General features: G+C 33.0%; 2 protein-coding genes across 10 annotated transcripts in view; one reads left to right on the top strand and one right to left on the bottom strand.

Moving 5' to 3' along the window:
- Positions 1 to 13,175, top strand: part of LOC105219987 (uncharacterized) — a 38,381-nt gene extending 25,206 nt beyond the window's left edge. For 6 of the 8 annotated variants that reach the window (XM_054229263.1, XM_011196355.3, XM_029045481.2 and 3 more), the window contains exons 2-5: positions 594 to 1,590; positions 1,646 to 2,147; positions 11,551 to 11,953; positions 12,973 to 13,175. In XM_054229263.1, the coding sequence (XP_054085238.1) occupies positions 612 to 1,590; positions 1,646 to 2,147; positions 11,551 to 11,953; positions 12,973 to 13,116 (2,028 nt within the window). In that variant the 5' untranslated portion in view covers positions 594 to 611 and the 3' untranslated portion in view covers positions 13,117 to 13,175. Of the gene's footprint in view, positions 1 to 593; positions 1,591 to 1,645; positions 2,148 to 11,550; positions 11,954 to 12,972 lie in introns of those variants that run through there. The other 2 variants (XM_054229265.1, XM_054229266.1) reach the window with 2 other exon arrangements.
- Positions 1 to 23,914, bottom strand: part of LOC105219810 (acyl-coenzyme A thioesterase 13-like) — a 138,937-nt gene that overhangs the window by 81,108 nt on the left and 33,915 nt on the right. The gene's annotated exons all lie outside the window — the stretch shown is intronic.

Below are 23,914 nucleotides of genomic sequence, written 5' to 3'. Positions count from 1 at the left end.
ACAACGACTCTGGTGGTTAAGCGCCCTCAGTTCTTGTGTCAATTTGATCTTGTAAAGATGTATGCCAAGATCTTTTTGCAAAATTCGCCACAACGACATCACAGTGATGTCCAGCGCTTGAGAACGACGTGTGAGACTCTGATTTTGGTCTTTCTCAATTGATGCGCCAGCGGCAGCAATATTTCCGATACTACAGGCACTTCTTTGTATCACTGTCACGGGAACATTTTGTACTTCGCCCGGATTCAAGTTTTTCTACAAGATGCACAATTGTTGATCTGAAACGACGATTATGGCGACCACAAATTAGACGTAGCGCTCTGAAAGTTGAGGCCACTGACTCCGAATTTCGGTAGTATATTTTAATAATTTCGACTCATGTTTGGATCGTATATCTTTCCATGAATGACAAACCTTTCCGAGAGAAATAAGCAAAGGGCGGGAAAAATATGGTGTCGTTTGCTGTCCCTATCGGTCTGCATTTGGAGCGTCCCTTTTGAAAAACCCTTTTTCGAATTATTCACAGTTTTGTAAAAATTTCTAAACCCAAAATATAAATTTCTTACAATTCACGCTCTTTTTCGTATTTTTAGGTATTATATGAATGTGACATGGCATCGTTGAAACTTACTCAGTTACATTTGTCGGAGGTTAAGCAAGATATCTCTGTGGAATATGTCCTAACATCCGGAGAAAACCTGATAGCATTACAATGTTCCAGTAACCAGCTAATTATATTGGATCTGTTAGATTCATCATCAGAGTTAACTGATTTGCCATATAATTTATACTACGTTGAAGTTCCTCAAAGTTATAACTTGGCACCATTAAAAAAAAACAACTTGAAAAAATCATTTAATGGCTCCAATTTGTTGGAGCAGCATCGACGATTATTAGAGCCATCATATGTTTCAACTTTTTCATGTGAACCTTTAAAAATAATTGCTTTGCAATTTAAACGTGCCCCATGGAATACACCGACTGGAGAATCTGTTGCTGTTATTATAACTAATAGTGGACTGTGTCGAATTGTTATAAAAATGTCTGCTCCTAGTCGTCATTGGAATGAAATATGCAATGTTAATGCTTATTTTTCAAATGAAACATTAATATCCAAAATCAAAGGCTTCACTGGAAAACCTTTTATTGGTTGCTATATAACCGCAGCTGCTTGGCATAAAAAGGAGTCAATATTATTTGTATCAATTGAAAATGGATATATAGCAACTATTTTGTTCCGTGATGTAAACTGTATAAACTTAGAAGATATTTGCATTACAAAAATATCACTTAAAAAAATATGTGACATAAACTTATTTGACCGATATATGCTAATTAGTACAAGAGAGGGTATTTTGCAAATATTTACATTAAATCTAGCTAATGATTTGCCTATTATAACGCCACTGGAATATTTATGGAATAAAAAGGATAATATAGTTTGCAGCAAAGTACTTGCAAATAAATTTACTGACAGTACATATCTAGTCGTTTTTAATAAAGGTCCACATATACTAGTGTATTCTTTGAATATTCGAGGAGAAGTTATGCACTGTAAAGAGCTGTATATTGGTGGGATAAAAGTAACAGGTAAAAATATTTGTGTTAACATAGCAAAGTAAATATTGTAACTTTCTTTGAATAGGAATTCAATTCGTTTCCTCTACTGATTTTATCGTCACTACCACTACGAATAATGTGAGTTATTTTCGAATAAACTTCAAGGATGAAAGAGATTTTAAAATAATTGAACAAAGTGTTGAGACCGAATTCAATACCTCGAACGTAGGGATTCTTGGTATAGTGCCAACAAAAAACTTAAGTGTATTAACCTTTATACTATTTCGTGCAGGGGAATATACACAACAATGTAAATATATGCATAACAGTATATTTATAAACATTGGAAAAATAGAAGGTATCGGCGACATAGAACAATCAGCAATGACTAACAAATGTGCAATCGATTGCAACACCGAGAATGCATCTATCTTAGGAATGCATATATTTAATAATATGGAATATGAAAATTACTGTTCTCTTTCGGACATTATAAACATTCAGTTTCCTGCTATTTTGGATAAAAGCTTCTTACTTCAACTTCAAATGAAATTTGTATTTGTATCGAATTTCTTAAGCTATCAAAGGTGAGAGGTACCACTAAGTAAAGTAAATTGTAGAGTTGGGTAAGTTTTATTTCAATACAGAGATTTTCAACATTTGTATTCTGTGCCCTACCAACTGAAAACAATTTGGGTGGGGTTTGCTAAGAGAGTATAATAGTTTTGTTCACATAACGGTTGTTTTGTAAGTCATAAACTAAACGAGCTAAATATAGGGTTATAAATGAGGAGTGACTTTTCAAAAGGGGATATTAACATTTTTATTTTTTTAACTAAGTATCCAGTTTTCTTCTTAGTGTTAATATACACATTTTTGTTACTTGAATTATGATTTGAACGAGATAAAGTAAAATAGCTTTAAATATGAGCGTCTGTTTCAAAAGGGAATATTTTCATCCACAAAAATATAGCTTTGTTCATTTCATAACATAAAATGATATTAACAAGTTAATTACATAGTATTTATAGTGAGTATTATCCTTTTCAAAACGCGATATTTTCTTTTACTCAGTGTTTTATTTCTCATAACTCTCAGGACATACAATTTATTAAAATTAAAAAATATAAATCAAGGATCAAATCTGTTCACACTTAGAGCTTCTCAGAAGTGTTTGATTTGAAATAAATAACTTGAAGTTTATGAATTGATATTCATTTTAGTATAAAATAATATAAATAAATAAAATTGTTTATTTAATTTATTTAGTTTTTGTGAAGAGTTTAGTGCCTTACCGTATTTTTATAGCTTGATAATAACTTGAAATTATTTCCAACTACAAACTTAATCGAATAATATATTACTTAACAACGCAATTTATTTATTCAAAGATTATATTATAGGAGTACGAATAATTAAATTTGAGAAAATGTATGGCGCATTTAAATCTATTTTTGCCTTATCCCATTTTAAAATTTTGTTCCTGTTTCATTTGCATTTATGAACTTAAAGATGAATGAAAATAAAAATCGTTTATTTATTTTAATTTGATAAAAACTAAACTTTTATAAAATAAGAATCATAGAAATATATACAAATTATGACTTGAATTACAATGTAGCTCCATTAAATTGAATTTTGTTTCCAAATTCTTTCTGCAACTACTTCTTTTTCGCTACAAGTTTTCCGCATTTGCATAGCAGTTGCATGTTGCACAGAGTATTATAGTTTTGTTCACAACGGTTGTTTGAATCACTCAGAAATAAAAAAGTTAGATATGGGGTTATATATATATAAATTATCAGGTTGACGACTGGATTCGAATTGGTATACATTTTCGTTGGCACCCTGAGGAGGTTGGTATTGGTATTGAAAATCGGACCATTGCCACGCCCACAAAATGTCGAAAACCAAAAACGTATAAAGTGTCATAACTAGACCATAAATAAAGTTATGGAAGTAAAATTTGGTACTTTGAAGTAGGCGTGGCCCCGCCTCCAAATTGGTTTTTTGTATATATCTCGCAATCCACCAAATATAAACCAAACTTTCTGCAGTCACATCACTTCCCTATTACACACACATCCCATGCAAAGGTTAGGTTGAAAATTATTAAAAGTGCTTTAATTCACTAACTTAAAACTTCAGAAACACTAAATTTTACAGAAGAAATGCCAGAGGAGAGCTAATGTCAGATTAAAAAATGAAAAATGGGCGTGGCGTCGCCCACTTATGGGCCAAAAACCATATCTCAAAGACTACTCGACCGATTTCAATCATATGCGGTACATAATACTTTCTTGACACCCTGATGAAAGGGACTGAATATGGGCGAAATCGGTTTACAACCACGCTTACTTCCCATATAACGCAATTTTGATTTCCAACTGATTCCTTCACTTTATAATCGGCCCTATTCCCGTTGTCGTTATCGTTTTAAAACGAAATAACGCATATTTGGCATTCCTGTTGTCGTTATTGACATTTATCAAAAATAAATTGAGATTCCCCAATTAGAAACGACATAGAAACAGTCGTTCTTTGACGTTGCTATATTTGGGAGCGTGGTGGTGGTGGAAGATGGTTGGCATTAATAAAATTGCAGTTTTATATCTAAGGCTATACTTAAGATAACAAAGAAAAAAATGTACACAACAAGTCCGAAACTAGAGCAACAACAGGAGGACTTAATAAACCGATACCAATGTCTCCTTTGGAAGAAGCTGTTGCGAATTTAATGCAGTTCGATAATTAGTTGGAGCACCAGGGAGAGTAGTCTGTTAACCGGAAACGAGGAGAATGACACGCTGGAAGTATTAGATATTTTAGAAGAAAGTTTGGACGATTAAAGAAAATCAAATAAGACTAAAATTGTTGCGCAGATAAACGTAAGTGCAACAAATACAGTTATGCCGTTGTTTATGATCAATAAAGAAATCCATTAAGGACTGCTTTAAATATGTGTCTCGTTAAATAAGAAAGAAGTTTTTATCGGAAGAAGAGCACCGTAAAGTATACTATATAAAATATGTATTCACCAGAGAACGGCAAGGGTACACCCTAACAATAAGTGTACCCGAATCATTTGTGCGTTTACGACACTTAGAGTGTGATCGGCATCTAAAATATAGCTTGTTGCCGTGTACTGATAATTTCGAACATGCTCATACGCACAAGCTCAAACCGATTTCGTGCACTTTTTCTGCATGTACATGAGTTGAGGCCGACGAAAATGCTAAAGCAAAAGGAATGAGCGAAATTGAGAGCACAACACTTGAGACAGAAAATATGTGAGAGACATGTGTGTTGTTGTTATTCCCCAGTAAAAAATCGGATGATCCAAAGATTAATCTTAGATCGCTCTTTGCGAGTAATGGATTACTCCACAATGCTCCGAGCCCATGCATTTATTACTCCTTTTTAACATAGCATGTCCTTACGAGGGATCACTCTTTTTAAACTCCAAATGGAGTGCAAACCGAGCATTCTTTTGAGCTCTTTTTGACCTCCGAAACGAGAGCAGAGGCAGTAATCTTTTTTGTCTCCAGAAAGAGCACGGAAAATAGCAGAAATCCAACACACAAAAATATAAACAGTGTTGTAAATAGTTGAAAATTTCTATTAATTTTTTTAATTTTTAAGATATAGGAAAAGTAATTCACTTAACAAAAATAGTTATGATAATTCAAAATAGTGTAAATAGTGGGTAAATAGTAGACGTTATTTTAATATTTACGAAGAGTTGAAGTCGGAGTGAATTTCACGGTTTCGATTTTAAAGTCCCTAAATTATGTACAATTTTCTATAAAGGATTCTGCAAAATATGAAAAAATAACATATGTTAGTTACTTAAACGAAATATAAACAACTCAGATCTTACCGAAAAAAACAAAAGTGTTTGTTTTTAATCAGCTCTTCTGGTAAGGAAAGCTCTTACGTCTGAATGCTGATGGACCAATATACTCAGTTTTAGCAGTGTTTCTTTAAATTGTGGAACTTCACCTGTCTGTTTTTAGAATTTCGAGTAACTCATTACAACATTTATTATAAATTCAACTTTTATGTACAATTATTAAAAATAGGAGTTTCACTCTGATTATTCAAATGCATTAATATCACAATTTCTTTTGGTTTCGACGTCTCTTCATAAGAAGCTTCTCGATAACTGGTAGACTATTTTTAAATTAATTTTTTCACTAATTGTCTTAAGAATAAATATATTCACACATATTTTATAAATAACTAGCAGACCCGGCCACACGTTTTTGTGGCTAAGGTATACATTAAATTAGTAAATCTTTCAATGCAGAGAAAGAATTCTTACGCATAAAGAAGAAAACGTTATAGCCGATAAATTTTAAAATTATTGATAGACATTATTGTAAATCTGTGTTAAGCGTAAATCATCATAATTTGTAAAACTTTGATGTTTTTAATCGTATATTGGAGAAAGTAACAAATGACCAAATTTCATAGTTGGCTTTATCTTGGCTTTGGTGAAGATATTAATTACCTTCTTCATAGTCAGTCTTGTTCTTTTGCAAAATCGAGGTTGATTTATGTTACGCAGCATGATGACAACTCACACTACTTTTAATTGCAAGTGAGTGGAGATAGTCCAGCAATTTAAAATAGTCTGTGGGATAATTCAATACGTCATCCTGGTTTGTAGCTGTGTCAACTCTCCTTTAACGAAATTCTAAATTGTCGCATTAAGATCAAAGAGATCCTTGTTTTTTTTTTACCACCAATATAGGTCATTCAATCAGCCATTTATGTTTATCATATTATGGTCTCATATCAGGAAAAACACGATGAATAAGCTCCTCTTTTGAGGCCATGAAGTGACAGAAACCCGTTAAAAATGTTATTAATAAATCGAGGTGTCAACTGTGTCGCTACCATTTTCAACTATTTCTACAATCGCAGTTTGATATTGTTGGAAAAACACTCGTATATTATTTTTTAATTGGAGATTCTTTATGTGTCGCCACAAATTAGATGATTTTAGGAATGTAATTAGTTCGTCAGCAACAGTTGATCCAGGAATAGTCTGGCGAAAATCACCTGCCAACAGAATCATGGCTTCACCAAAAATATTTTCGCTGTCGCGTAAATCTTTTAAAGTCCTGTGCAGTACCTCCAGCGACTTGAATATCTGGAAATTCTTCTTTATAGCTCTTTTTTTTTGGCGATTTTGCAGACTGGTGTTTCGTTGATTTGCCATTTAGGAGTAATTTCAAGGCCGAATTGCCGTTTGTCTGCCTACTAACAGGTGCCAAGTTGCCCCTATTCCCATTATTACTGGGCGTTAAAAATGAGTGAAATCGGTTTAGGAATTACCTCAACCCTCATGTACTATATATGCAGATTTTAGTTGTACTATTGGACTTTATTTCAAATTGTGTTTAATAAAACTACATCAATAAATTGCGAGAGTATAAAATGTTCGGTTGCCTTTCCCTACTTATTACAAATTGTTTTGGGCTATCGACACAGCCTTATACAATTGAACAATGATAAAAATATTTTAACAAAGCAACAATGACAACTTTCAAAATATTATTATATATTTTTTTTTTTAAATTTTGTTGTCAATTCAAATAAAATCATTTTCTTGTTATCTTCCTTACAATTTTTCGATACATACTTCCTTTCTAATCCTTCCCTGGCCTTCCATAAATATTTCAAAACTAAAATTAGCCAGATTGGTTTGGCCCTTCTCGACTTTTTTCGATACTAATGTCACAAATTGTTTGTATGAGTGATTAGAAAATTGTGGATTTAAGACTTTTTCAGGCAATTTTTCTCTCCGTAAGGACCATCCCGGTACCTCTAAAAACATTCTAAACAAAGAATTTGCGAAATCGGTTCAGCGGTTCTCGAGTTATGCGCTTAGCAACACATTTTGCGATTCATTTTTATATTATAGAAGATAGATTACATACATTTATACTATAATTTATTACTTTTTACCCGAATAAAAACTTTACAAATATTCACGACACTTGATTGACGTTGACGCGTTGTTTGCAAAATTCAAACTAATTTAAATTGACAAAATACGCTTTTATAGTTAAAGAATTTCGTTAAAGAATTTCACAACAATTAACAGTTATGATTAGGCGTTACGCTTTATCTTTTTTTTATAAACCTCGTTTATTCCTCCAAACTGTATCAAAAAGCGAGGAACAAACGATTTTTGTAAAAACTAACGAAAATGACTTTATTGCTCACTTAATGCTCGAAATGGATGACCAAGTCATTACTCCTTTATTACTCGATTTTGGTATTAATCCAAAGATTTTTTACTGGGTCTTACATTTGCTTCATACATATTTGTTTTTGAATATGCACATGTACATACATACATATATGTGAAATGAAAATAAAAAGCCGTGTTTGCTGTGTGCGTGTTATATAATCATATGTACTTATGTATTTAATTTTAAATAATAAAATAGTATAAAATTTTAAATTTTCATGCATAATAGTTGAAGACACTCGATCTCATAACCGTAAAACATGAGTGTTTCGCTCACAGCTCATTTTTACGCATTCCTTTTTGTGATCTATCGTTGCTGTTCGCACATTTGCTTTCAGTGCATTGCGCCGTTCACTTATCTACGCAAAATTTTTGGGTGTCTGGTGAAATGGAATCGACGCTTACTGTTTGAGTGAGTGAGGAAATGCAAAAACACAAAACACGGAAAGCGATTTGTGCGTTTGGGTGTGTTATTCTTTTCTTGCTGTTTGTGAGTGCGACAAGCACTTCACATTTATAAGTGTGATTCGGCTGCCAAAAAGTGACACCCCTGACGTTCTCTGGTATACACATTTCGATAACTTTTCTTTGGCGTTACGATATACTTCAAGAATACGAATTTAGGAAAGAAATTACGATAAGAACGACAACGACTTGGAAACGACAACGGGAATAGGGTTGAATGTAAACATAAGGAACTTTACACAAATACTGTATATCATCTGTGACTTCACTTGTGGAAAAATTGTCGAAATAGGACTATAACTTTTCACCGATTATCGAACATGAAGAACCAGTGCCTAAGGGTAAATGTTCACCGAAAATATCGCTAAATCTATCAAATATTTTCATATAAGAGGAAATATTTTTCTTCTAATAGTGTATCTGTACCAAAAATTATTAAAATCGGGTTATAACTTCCCCTAGCTCCAATATACTTAATTATAGGTTTTTTAAAAATACGGTGGGATTTGCTCCGCATATGTATATCGGTTAATATGTGAGATATCTTAGATAGTAGAATTAACTGAGCATATAGTCTTGGATATACAGTGACAGGTATTCGTTTAAACGCAGCCTTAAATTACATTTTGATTCGTTCTCTCTCTTTTATTAATGACTTGCTTAAAACAAATTCTATGTTATATTGCTTGCAATTAGAAACCTAGGTTCGTTGTTGTTGTTATTGTTGATGCAATTTTTTTAATAATATGATAAAAAATCCATCGTCATTGATTGCTTTCACTGCCATTCAGCAGATTGGGGTAGTGTTCGGTACTCAAACTCTGGGTATCAACAGCCACCTCTAGGGGTCCTATAAGAGTATGTTCCGGTCTTGGAACATTTTGTTAGTCGTCACATCTTTTTGTAGAATTTTCGAGCATTATTCCTTCTCAAGCTTTTCATACTCATGGGTTTCGGCCTCTCTCCTTTTGTCTGACAATGCGTAACGCTTCCCTGTTCAGCTGCTGGTATCTATCCTATTCCGCACGTGATGTAGTCAATCACAACGTTGCGAGATAGACATGTATGTTTTCTCTCCATGCCACGTAAAAATGTAATTGTATGCTATTTTAAAATGAAATAATTGTTTTAATTTCATACGTAAAATATGTAACTTCGTCCGCATAAACATGATCATTTTTAATAAGTTTTAACGTTGAAAAAGAACATTCGCCACTGCAGTTATTGATCATGAGAGGCAAGTAAATGCGCAAAGCATTTTCTATGCTTATTAAAAACCACCATTAATTTTATGATATACTTCCATACCTTTCCCGAAAGTACGTTATCAATAATGACAAAAAACACTTGAATTTCAAAACGTCGCCCGGTTTTTTGAGTCTCAATAAAGTTGGAAAGTAGTAGAGCCGGTGAAATGGTCGTACTTTGTATTCCATTTACTTCGCCTTGAATTTTGTTGCTGATAATCTTCACAGCCGATCAAATATTTGGCTTTTGTCTCAATATCTGAAAATGTGGATCGGATTGCTTGGACGCAATTATGTAATGATGTATAAAGGGCGTATCCTGTATTAAGGTCTTGATCAGATGACTACAGCGAAGGACTATTCGCTTGCAAGCGTTTCAAAATTCTGTTCCATGTAATTTTCCTCATTCCTATTTCTAATTTATTCATCGTTGAGAAACTAGTCCGTATGCTTTATTACGGCACTCTGCTTCCACGTTATTCAGAATGTTTTGCAAAACTTGCTTAATAGTGATAATACCATAAAAAAGAGCTTTCGTAGCAACAGATCGGGCTGACCACCTAGTGTCCAATAACATTTTTAAAAGCGGAATTTCTGAAGTATAATCGTTCAATGCTTTCGTAAAAATACCTTATCATAGGTAGAAACCGAAAAAAAAACAAGTAAGGAATGGCTAAGTTCGGGTGCAACCGAACATTTTATACTCTCGCTATTTATTGCTATATTTTTATTAAGATATTCCATAATTTGACCCCTATATTCGGCATAAAAACATCATACAAGGTTTATGAGGGCTGAGGTAATTCCTGAACCAATTTCACTCAACTCAACTCAATTATCACTTGCACGGACAGACGGACAGACATCCGGATTTCAACTCTACTCGTCATCCTGATAATTTTGATATATATAACCTTATATCTAAGTTTTTTATTTCTGACACAAACAACCGTTATGTGAACAAAACTATTATAATCTCTTTAGCAACTTTGTTGCGAAAGTATAATTATAGAGGTTTTCAACGAAATCGAAGAAAAATTATGCTTCTGTACAACAGTCCATAGCTCACTCCGCAACCAATATAATATATTTTGCGTACTTATTTATTGTTAGTACCCAAGAATGATAGAAGACAAATTTACGACATTAGTTACGTAATAAAGACCTAGAATGAACAAGAATTGTCAAATCGTAAACGGAAACGTAAATGTAAAACATAGTAAACCAAAATGAACAATGTGCAGATAAAATCTATCTATAAAATGATCCAATATAATAATGCTTCTTAATAATTATAACTGTTTGTTACAAAAAGTTCGCCGTTTTTGCCAACTTTTTTGTTGCTAAGTAAAAAAACTCTTTATATAAGATTTTTTTGTACTATTGTTATTAAATTCCATTGCGAGCATTTTTTAAGTTAATATATATATTCTACCTTTTGATTTTGTGGTATTGTTATGTACTACTGTGCACTGGGGTCTTTATGACGTCATGCGACAGGAAATTAAAACCCAAAAAACCTAACGGTAAATGAATGTAGTAATCTATTTTTGTTACTATCCCAAAAAGCAAGACCTCATTCTGCTAAAAACTTTATTACAGAAATGATTCGTAATATTTTTATTATTCAGAAGTTTATGTCCATTTTTAAATTAAATAAGTATGTATACATTAAATTTTCTACTGAAAAAAAAGAATACAATTTCTCAAAAAAACCGTGTAATGTTGTTTGTCTAAATTTTTTTAACTTATACTAAAAAAGAATCTGTTATCACAGATAATAGAGGTGATCACGGTTAATCAAAGCAAACAATTTGAAAACATTGCAAACAAAAAACAATAGACTGATATTTGGCCATTACGGTTAACCGGAAACCTGCTTTGTTCTAATTTATAAACTATATATTTTTATTTGTTTTCGTTTATGTACAATATATACTACATTAATAGAATAATATAATAAATATTAAATATAAATAAATAATAATAAATATTAATGTACTTTCTTTTTAGGTTCATGGAAAAAAAAAATCAGGAAACCACTGCATTTTCACTGAAATTTATTTCAATTAGTATTCAAATAACTCACGTGATATGTCGACTTAAGTATTTATTTTCATTAAAAGCAATGTTGTTGACTGAATTTCAAAAAGAGTCCATTCATGTCTTTTTGAAGACATATATTGTTTTGATTAGAAAATTAGGAAAGCTTTTATTGCGGCATAATTTTGTAGAGAAAACAAAGGAAAGATTTTTAATTTTTTTTAAAAAAGAATATGATATTAATACCAAGAACAGTAAAATAAATATTGCCTGGAAGGAAAGATGCCTATATTGCCAGGACCTTACTAACCCGGACACTATGTTGTGTGACCGAAGTCATAAAGTAAAACGTTGTTATATATCATATGTGCAGGTAATTTGACTATTTAAACTATTTTATGCTTAGTGATTTAAAAAATAACGTAAATATTATTTAATTTAATATTCTGTTCGTAACATGAATTTGTCGGTTTCTTTGAATAAAATTTCAGTTTCAACATTTTTACACTTCTACTGTATATGGTTACAACTGTTTCAGTAGCGATATTTTTGTTTATTACCTACTAGCAGATCGCTCCGGCTTCACACGGGGTCAAACAAACATTTCAAAAGTTATAAGTTTTTACATACTTATATATACAATGTATGTACTTTCCCGTTTCTTGTGTGGGTTTATTTAAAAAAAAAAAGTAAAATTCAAACATGAAATTAGCCGCTGCACACGCTCCATACTCGACGCTCAAGCGCATACTTGGGAGGTTTTCAAAATTTGTTCAGCAAGCAGCTGCGAGCGCTCTTTACTCGACTCCCTGGCACGCGATTGCGATGTGAAGGGAATGACTTGCAAGACGATTTTCAGTTTCATATTAAGATTCTACATCACGGAGTTTTTTTGATACCCTCACCTGGAAACTATTTCCAGAAAGTTGAGATTCTTTCAAAAAATATAGCCTATGTTACTCGGGGAGTTTATTCATTACAAACACACATACAAATCTTTTTTTTTACAATAGTAGTATAGATTACCATCCCTTAGTAAATTCGAATATTCCGGCTATTCCGGCCATAAGAGACTATTTGATATCATTTTTTCCAGCTCCAAATTGATATTGAATTTTCATCATATGAGCCAATTGAAACTAAAACTTGTTAAATTTGTCGACAAAGCAGTTTTACTGTTTCACTTTAGCAGGTTATCGACGGAATCAATGATTGGATGAAATATTTCGATCGAATACCCTTTTCGTATCCATTAGAACTTTTTTATTTTTAGCTTTCCACAAAGTAAATGATTTTGGAAGGTGCCGAATTTATTTATAACCATCTCTAGACGGTTTTATTGGTTTAACGGTTATATTATATTATTAATACACTTTTTTAAATTTATTCCAGTTACCTACAATATCTTCTCGTTATTGTCACCGATGTCAATATTACGTATTGGAAGACGTATCGTTACTACAACAACTGTATTCTGAAAACGAAGTAATTAAATGTATATTTTGTCATGCTGTTTTTGTTAATGATTGTATTTGATTTCCGGTATAACCCGAATAATAACATTAAAGCTATTATAGTTTTCATATAAATAGTTTTATGAGATATTAGTTAAAAGCTGTCATTGAGGTTATTTAATGATTCTTTGTGGAATATGTATATTTTCACTGCGTTTCAGCTTACAGCATTTAAATGGAATGAGAGGGCCATAGCATATCTTACAAAATAGGTGTGAGATTGAAGATGCAATGTGGTATTTGGTTCTACTTTAGTTTTTGTGAGTAACATGGAAAGCTCAAGGCAATGTTGGACACAACTGCCGGTTCTACGCTACCGAAATTGACCCGAATTGTATACGACCACGGCTAACGATCTAACCCTGTTGTGAGCGGTAAGTTTTTTAGTTTAGTTGTACATCATTGTATAGAGAAGTAGAGAAACTATCAGCTGATAAAACGTAAACAATCCACAGCTGAGAGAGGTTCATGGAGAACTGTCAAGTAGTCCCCGGGGGTGAGTTTCTTTGGGCATCCAAGATGGCTTTACCGGAAAATGGTTGCATTGTAGAATTTTTGCGAAATTTATTGAAAAGTTGTACAAAAAATATTGATTATTTGAAAGCATTTAATACTTTTTCGATAAAAAAAGAGTTCCTTTTTTCACTAATTGTTGCAATACCTCATACTAATTCCAAATTTAAGAATAATGAAAACATTTTTATTCATTGATTTAAGCGCGTAAAATCAATTTGTATTTACAATAAAAATATACACATGCATATTTACTTATGTATAAATTGTATTTTCCATTCCTAATTGTGTCTATAAGTACTTCAAAATAATTAAATTATAATACTATTTAAATTACTGATAACTTGTCGTACCATATCGCAATATCACATTACAATGCTATTTCGAGAATCCCACTTATAGTAAAATAAATCTTCTCGTTTCAATTAAATAATTTTTCAAATAATTATGTTGGGTATTCATCCCTATCAAGAAGAATTAATATAATTTAATTTCGTAAAACTAAATAACATCATAATAATACCAAAAATTCGAATGGTAATAAACAATAATACTCAAATTCTTGATTATGTGAAACCCTTTTTGGGGAATATGAATTAGCTCAACATAGGCGGCCATGTTGGCTCAAATGTCAAAAGTAGTTTCTGGAGGTGGGTTTTTGGAGTTTCTCTACTTCTCTATACAATGTTGTACATCATTAGAGTAACTCCTTGCTCTACTTCCCGCTACACCGAGCAGGTATTGAGTCCAACTCGAACGTGTTCATTGGTCTCATCAAGTGGACAACGCCAAACGTGCAGCAAATTAAAAATTTATACATTAATAAATAGCGGAAAGGGTAGATAAAAAAATTGAACAAAAAAGTTCAAGTTCAACAAAAGCTTTTTTTAAATTACAATCATACACACCTTAAACGACCGAAAATATGTACGTCATTCGAACTATGTACAAGAGGGTATAAACTCACAACTCGCGGTATGTTTAAAAAATTAAAGACAGCAATGCCCGCTTAAGTGCCCCTTCTTAACATGCAAGACTTTTGAGACACTTAGCGGAAAAGGGACTTAAAAGAATCCCGCTTAAAGAAAACCGCCCGGGACAGAAAAGCTCTACCCGAATTGGTATACAAAATTTTAAGTGGATGTGGCTCCGCCCACTTATGGGTCAAAAACAATATCACCGAAACTACTCGACCAATATCAATGAAACTTGGTTTGTAATATTTTCCTTGCATCCCAATGATATTTTGTGAAAATAGGCCAAATCGGTTCACAACCACGCCTACTTCCTATATACCAGAACTTTGAAGTTGATCTCAATTTACCTTACAATATGTAAAGTAAGCACTAGTGAGGATATCGGAACAGAACTTTGCATAAATACTGCATTTATAGTGTGGCAGCCCCTTTCTAAAAATCGCCGAAATCGAAACTTGGGTTTTCAAGGCTCTATATGCCGAAGATACAAACATCACCACAGTCGTCTCCATCAAACATAGAGGAAAAGTTCAAACTTATGTCTGAATTAAAAATGTTATTTGTTTTGCCAAAATGTTACTTATAAGAATCAAAATATAATAGTGGTACTCATTTAACGTTGTAAACGTATGGCAACATCACAAAATTACAATATCGTAAAACAGCTGTTAATTTTTGCATGCATTTTATATTACGACATTCTTGCAAATATGCGAGACTCCTTTAAAAGTGTTCCTTGATAGTAAATAGAAGTTTGGGTTATGGAAGCAAATTTGTATGAAATTTGCTCTCTAAACGCTATTACCAATTCAAAAGTTCGAGTTATGGAGACCTCCGACTTATAGAAGTTCGAGTAATGCAAGTTCCACTGTATTTATGAAAAGGAGAATAATGAACAAAGTTAAATCTTGAAAAAAAAGACGAATCGCCTGAAAAAATGTGCCTTTTATTGAAAGCAATTTAAAAAAAGGCGAGTAACAAGGGTAAATACTTTTTTCAAAAGAATTGAGCAGTACGATAGTGATGTATTCTTTTCCTACTCACGCAATTATTATAATTAAATTTTTTGTTTCGGCTTATTTCACCAGAAGAGAAAAAGCGTAACTACTACTTCAGTTCCTCACGAGTATTAGTCGTACAGTCGTTCGGCCTTCTAAGGCAAAAAATTTGAATATTCAGGCACATTGACCTTTCAACTATAATATATTACATAATTTTATATTATGTCATGGCGATGATACAACTTTAGCGGATTGTGATGTTAATTTCTCCCAAATAAACTAGAGTACTGATACAATTGATATTACCCAAAATATTATCGAAAGTAATGAAGGGGAAATAAATCTTTATCTATAATATAAAAATGAATCTCAAAATGTGTTGCGAAGCGCATAACTCGAGAACCGCTGAACCGATTTCGCAAATTCTTTGTTTAGAATGTTTTTAGAGGTACCGGGATGGTTCTTACGGAGAAAAAAATTAGAAAAATTGCCTGAAAAAGTCTTAAATTCACAATTTTCTAATCACCCATACAAACAATTTGTGTCGTTAGTCTTGAAAAAAGTCTAGAAGGGCCAAACCGATCTGGCTAATTTTAGTTTTGAAATATTTATGGAAGACCAGGGAAGGATTAGAAAGTAAGTATGTATCGAAAAATTATGAGGAAGATAACAAGAAGATGATTTTATTTGAATTGACAACAAAATTATAAAAAAAAAAAATAATAATAATATTTTGAAAGTTGTCATTATTGCTTTGTTAAAATATTTTTACCATTGTATAAGGCTGTGTCGATAGCCCAAAACAATTTGTAACAAGTAGGGAAAGACAACCGAATATTTTATACTCTCGCAATTTATTGATGTAGTTTTATTACACACAATTTGAAATAAAGTCCAATAGAATAACGAAAATCAGCATATATAGTACATGAGGGTTGAGGTAATTCCTGAACCGATTTCACTCATTTTCAACGCCCAGTTATAATGGGAATAGGGGCAACTTGGCACCTGTTAGTAGGCAGACAAACGGCAATTCGGCCTTGAAATTACTCCTAAATTGCTAATCAACGAAACACCAGTTTGGATTTAGGATTTATCGTAATGCCCTTAAAACAGCATTTTTTTCCCTTTTGTTTTTCCAAGTTTCCTTTTCTAGTTTTATTAGCTTTTCATGTCGGTTTGTTTCATTTTGTTTCATTTGACAATTTCCTGGAGCATTTTCTCGCGCGTCCAACACAAATGTCCGCTTCTCCTTCACTCTCTTCGCATGTGGGATTTGCAAAGAAGGGTAACACAATTTTTCAATGGTGGCTGAATTGAGTGCCGACTCCCATAAGCCGCATCAAAATCGTCAAAATACTCTCAGCTGGTGGCGTCGCTTCCTATTGATATGTATCGCTTTTTTATACGTTTATTAAAATACTGTGGCTCACAGCCAAAATGATACAGCAACGAAATGAAAAATCGCTTAGTAAAAAATCATGTTTATACAGTGGAACTTCCATAATTCGACCTTTTATAACTCGAAGAACTCCATAACCCAAACTTTTGAATTGACAATAGCGTTTAGAAATCAAATTTCATACAAATATCCTTCCATAACTCAAACTTCTTTAACTCGAAGTTCTCCATAACTCGAACTCTTGAATTGGCAATAGAAGTAAAATTGCATACAAATTTGCTTCCATAATTTGAACTTTTCGACCAGGGCATAATACAAAATTTAAAATTCTACCATCGGGGCAGAATTTTAAAAGAGTCCCTCTATATTGTAAGGAGGCGAACAAAAATATGATATTTCAGGCATATGATACAGACGTCAAGAGCCAAACAATATCAAACTGCAACAAACTAATTTATGAAACTTTATGCGAAGAAAATAACTAAAACTGGGTATAAATCTTTATTTTCCAGCTTTTTGAAAAAAATTTATGTTTCAGTGAAAATTCTATAACTCGAAGTCTCTCTAACTCGAAGTTTTTTGTGGAATATAGTGATTCGAGTTAGAGAAGTTTCACTGTATTTCGAAATTAAAAACTTTTGCTAATTTATTCTATAGGTACATATATGTTTAATCTTAAAACAAAAAAACGCAAAAATTATTTATTTTTTCCAAGCGTTAAGTAAAAACATGGTCGTATACCGAAATACAAGCTCACATCCAAAATGATACACAAATGTTTACCGCTAGCGGCGACAGCTTGGTGCCGATTTTCGGATGTAAAGTAAATTCTGCTATAAATGTTGGCTATCTTGGAATAATATTTAAAAATTTTGACATTTTAGTATTGTCATTTGTAAAGTATATATAAGTATATGTTAAAGACGTTCTTGAAAATCGTGTCGTAAATAAAATAAATCGGCTCATAATAAAATATTTAACGGAAGTGACTACCGTTGGATTGTACGGAAAATACGAGAAAATCGCTATTTAAGTACTCCAACTTAAAGCAACGAAATGGAAAAAATACTTGGGAATAACAACCTTCCCAAAACCAAAAGAAGAATGCTCAGAGAAGGTGATTTAAATAGCCGCACAGCCCAAAATAAACCATTGATGAATGCTAAAACTCGAAGTGCAAGGTTGACGGTTGCAAACGAACAGTTATATAAGCCTTAAAGCTTCTGGAACACCGTAATTTTTGCAGATGAGAGTTATTTCAACCTCTTTAGATCGGATAGAAATATATATGTATGGACAAAACCAATTGCTGAGCTACAACCGCAAAATCTACGTAGTACCGTGAAACATGGTGGAGAACATGTAATGTAATGTAATATGTGCTAGAGTGTGTATCTGGACATTTTGAAACGATATTTGCTACAAAATGCCGCTAAATTAAATACTTTTGATGACTTTCGGTACTACCAAGATAAAGAAGGACATATTAGGAGTTGGGCAAAGTTGGCTTATTTGGAACTATCCACATAGTACAAACACCAGCGCAATCTTCAGATTTGAATGCAATTGAGAATCTGTGGTCAGTTTTGGAACATGCGAAAATACCAAATTAGATATAAAGCCGACTTGGGGGTTTACAAATAGAATTTGTTCCAAACTATACAAAGAAATTGGTAGAATCCATGCTGAAACGTATGAAAGCAGTTATTGGTAGTAAGAGGCATCCCGCAAAGTACTAATCGACCTGTGAGGTGCAATATTATACTGTAGTTTGTTTTTGTTGTAGGTAGGTAATCTTTTTTTAAGCTTAAATTTAAATGTAGGTAGGTAATCGGTAGAAATCTTTTCGAAGCATTGCACAGAGCTGTGCAATATACATTGAAGTACAGTAGTTTTCCGAAATAACTAACACATTAATTGTCAGGCCTGTTCGTATTATCGAATTATTCTATTATTAGTATTATATTATTTCAAAATATTGTTCAGAATATTATTTAAGGGAAAGAATTTTGCAATAAAGGCAGTATAATAGATGACCACCATACAGTGTCATTACTCGGCCCTTTTTTTCGCTTTTTGCAAATTTGCGCGGTTATAAAACAACTTATAACCCTACATTTTTTGGCGCCCAAAGTGGGGCACGAGTAAGTTGTTTCGTTGTTCGCACATCATTTCGGAGTTTGGTTGTCAGTATTAGACTGCATCGTTGGACATTATCGGCGTTGGATCTTCTCCATTGAATACATCGTCATCGTTCACACACATTCAGTATTAGACTGCATCGTTGGACATTGTCGTCGTTGGATCCTCTCCATTGAATACATCGTCATCGTTCGCACACAGTTAGTAATAGACTACATCGTTGGACATTATCGTCATTGCATCTTCATCATTGAACATCTTTACCATTGAACACGCCTGCATCGCTCAAACAGGAAAGTACACCCGCGTGCCGCCGTTACGTTTCGTCAATACCACTTCCTGCAGGTGATATTCGTATGTTTGTTGCATCTCATTGTATTTGTTGATACTTGCAATAAATTAACTAATCATTTGTTACCTAAGTAGTCACTGGAATTATAGTTATAATTATTCAAAATAATTTTGTACATAAAACACATAAAATATTCTGTTCTACAATGGGCCTCATGCATAAAAACGAGTAAAAGCGCTGAGTTGAGGCATGTGAGCAATTGCTCGTAAGTCGAGTTCGATCAAACAGCAACAGCTTTTGCTCAATTTCGTATGCATAAAAATGAGTTCAAACCAATTGCAATTACTTGAGCAAAGGGAGATCAAACATCTAATGTTATAGAAGTGCAAACGTGTCGTCAAATGAAAGAAAAGTAGAAGTAGGATCAAATAATAATAATAAAATAGAAACTTACGACATTTCTAAATTTTTAGTAGAAAAACTAAAACAAAATAAATATTTGCTAGAAAAGGGTCAATTACCAAGCATTAAAAATAAAAGACACACACTAGAAACATGTGTAAAAGAAATTGAGCAAAAATTGGGCATTCAATTAACGGGGAAAGCACTAAGTTAGGGTGTAACCGAACAGTTTATACTCTCTAAATTGCGATTAATCATTTAATTTTATTACTATAATACACAATTTGACCCACATATTCGTCATATATATGGTATAAAGTACATTGAAAGTTGGAAACCTTAATATTAGGTACATGGAACCCATTTTTGTCACGGAGACATATTATTAGAAGAAAAATATTCCCTATAAATTTTAAACTTATGGTCCAATTTCGGTTTTTAGAAGGGCGATGCCACACTATAAATGCAGCATTTGCGCAAAGTTCTTTACATATCGTAAAGTAAACGATTCAGATTGACGTCACAGTTCTGGTATATAGAAAGTAGGCGTGGTTGTGAACCGATTTGGCCTATTTTCACAACATATTATTGGGATGTCAGGAAATTATTATGAACCGAATTTCATTGAAATTGGTGGATTAGTTTCTGTGATATGGTTTTTGACCCATACGTGGGAGGAGCAAATTTAAAATTTTGTATACCAATTTGAGTGCAGCATTTATGCACCATCATGATAATGAAGTTGTAGTAATGATTACAGGTTTCTGGTATTTTCCCTTACTGAATTAAAACATTTTTAATAGATTCCAAAATAACCTTTGTATGGGAGGTGGGCGTGGTTATAATCCGATTAAAAGAAATGGTTTTAGAAAGCTTTAGTAGTTTACGAGATATGTACAAAAATTACATGCAAATATGCCCCTTTACAGTGCGATACTTTGTACCTAATTTTACTTTTATAGCTTTATTTATGGCTTAGGTATGGCACTTTTTGCCTTTTTGGGTTCCGCCATTTTGTGGACGTGGCAGTGGTTCGATTTAGCCCATTTTCGAAAACAACTTTCCTATGGTGCCAAGAAATAAGTGTGCCAAGTTTCACCAAGATATGTGACTATTTTTACTCAAGTTAGCACTCAAGATATCCGGATTTGAACTCTACTCGTCACCCTGATCACTTTGGTATAAATAAAACTCTATATCTAACTCGTTTAGTTTGTGAACAAAACTATTATACTCTCGTAGCAACTTTGTGATTATACCAGTTTGGAATATAGGATCTGCACAAAATATTAAATTTAGTCAAATTTTATCAATGTTACTGAGGGCACCACTATGTTATTCTTCTGACTCCTCAAAAACGCGACTCCGAGTGTACGCGAGTCAACTATAAGGCAGCCTCAACAAAATTTGAGCAAGAGCTCACAAAAGAAAGCAAAAGCTTGTTTTTATGCATATGACAATGAGCACTAGCTCATCTAACTTCGTTCAAACTGAGCAAGATGAGATCAAACCGAAGCAGCGAGAAAAAGCAAACACATCAAATTTTATTATGCATACGACAAGCACCTTTTACTCAAAAAATCGAGTCGGAGCTCAAGCTCACGTTTTATGCATGAGGCCCATTGTAAGTGCTTCATCATTGTTGATGTGCTTTTATTAAACAAAAACTGTTTATGACATAAATCACACTTAACTTTACTGCCATTGTTAACTTTTGTGCAATAGGCCCATATCAAACTGGGAGCCATGATAAAGAATTGTTCAATACTATGTACCGTATATTAAAAAGTTAATTACATCAATTACCGGCGGCAATATAAACATTATATTGTTATAGACCAATCAGAAAATCAGAAAGAAGCTATTTATAAAGAAACGCTTCGATTGGTACTTTGTACTTTGTATTGTGCTTTTAAAAGTAATCTTATAGTGATTATCTTAATTCATCAACTGTCAAAGTCATCGAGTAAAAGTCGATTTTAATCGATTCAAGACAAGCTTGAATCGATCCTAAAAAGTCTATTATTTCTAATAAAAGATCGATTTTCGACTAAAGTCAGAGTCGACTTTTCCATCCCTACACATAATCATAGCGATTTTTGCTGATGCCAAAACCAGATATATGTCCGTATTTTCCAGATATACACAATGTGCGGTATAAGTTGGTTGAGAAGTGTTCGGGCAGAAGGGCACGAGCAAAACCGACCACTGACCGACCCAAAAAAACCGGTTCTTCAAAGAAAACCGACTACCTACTCGTCGAAGTTTTACCCCAAAACGCCCAAAAGCCCCACCCACCGACCGCCCACACTGCCACGAGTGTGTCCCAAAAAAAAAACCGGTTCCAAAAAGTTACCGGTTACTGCAGTACTAGGCATATGTCGCAAAAAACCGAAAAAATTCGGCAGCAAGTTTGTAGGGGTATAGAATAGCGAACTCAAGAAACATACCATGCAGTGTTGTATCAGTCATATTTTAATTTTGCATGTGAAACAACAACAGTGTTGATATGACAGTCATAAAAAAATATGACAATATGACGATATGACACAATATGACACCTTGTGAATACCCTAATTGTGATAGACGACATTTCAACTTTCAAGGGTTGATTTACCCCCCGCTTATGTGATCATATTTTGCGACATCGTTACAATTAGTTATAAGTTATTTACAGTTTGTCAATTCTTTGCAAAATGCAAATTGATACAAAAAATCAAATTTGACATTAAATTTCTATAATAAAGGTTTAGTTTTTATGATTTTTCTTTTACAGTATTATTATAAGATATATCTAGTAATAGAATATGTTAAAAAAACAACAAAAGCAAAAACATAAGATAGGCCTCGAATAAGATAGCTAATTGGAACTACAGATCTAATTGGAAATCAGAATTGTCTTGCAAATGAGTTCACGAGAAGGTTAATCAATTGGTATATTTTTATTATTTCAATGAAAAAATAAGAAATAGGTGTCCAAATTTTTTAATATTAAGCTAAGGACTATATACAATATTATTCAGGGACAAAAAAATTAAATATACTGCATTAGAAGGACTCTGAACGAAAACTTTCAGAGCTTTCACTTTGGGATTTTTCTTAAATATTACATTAAGTAGATAAAAACCACAAAAATTTGTCTGAATAAGGTGGGGAAAAACCTAAAATACGATTGCAACAACAACAGTAACCATGAGCAAGCAAGAAAAGTTTTGAATCTTCGCCAGTACTCGTCCCATGTAGCCAGGAAAAATCCAAGTTTATTTCGTCGGCAACAGTTGATCTTTTATGTCAGTTTTTGGGAAATCGCCAGCCAGTAAAATCACTGCGACTCTAAAACATCTTAAACCATTAGGAAGATCTTTTAATGTTCCTTTAAGTGCTTCCAATGAACGTTTATGTACCATGGTGCAATCGCCCCATATGATCTTTTTCGATGCTGATAAAACTTGGGCCATCGTAGAGTGTCTTGCAAGTTTTCATGTTGATTCTTTAACATTTAGAAGATCTGTCGTTAATTTTAGTTTTGAAGGAGCGTAGGCAATTCTTCTAACGATGTGGCAGCTATTCCGGAAAAAGTAACTGAAACCACAACGTTGGATCTCACACGAACAGTGGCTAAAACTAATGGCTTGAGGAATGTCTTTTCATTTCCACCAGGCACATCCAGGAAATATAAACCAACATTTTCTTCATAAACAGATATCAATAGTGTATCATAAACTTATTTTTGTTGGAGATTCAACAGGGGATACAGGGTAAAGCAGTATATACATTAATATATAATTTTTATGAGTTGCTTTTTAAATATTATTTCAAATAAATGCAAAACCATCCGCAGGTACAATAGAATGGCTTTGAAGCCGAAATAAATAGATTCATGTGACCACATAGGGCTGGAAACGAATTGCAGAAGCTAATATTTTAATAGTACTATATTTTTAAGCAATTTGTAAGATTTGATTTAGATTCTTCTGTAGATATAGATATTATTATACAGATGTTGCAGGTGCTGAAATGTGCACATCTGTTCGATTCATTCATCGGATTACACCAGGAAATTCTGTTTCATTGTTTTTATTTATTATTTT

This window comes from Zeugodacus cucurbitae, chromosome 4 (genome assembly GCF_028554725.1).
Source record: "Zeugodacus cucurbitae isolate PBARC_wt_2022May chromosome 4, idZeuCucr1.2, whole genome shotgun sequence".
Classification (NCBI taxonomy): domain Eukaryota; kingdom Metazoa; phylum Arthropoda; class Insecta; order Diptera; family Tephritidae; genus Zeugodacus; species Zeugodacus cucurbitae.
The sequence above is the reverse complement of the archived record's forward strand: the minus strand, read 5'-3'. Positions and strand labels throughout refer to the sequence as shown.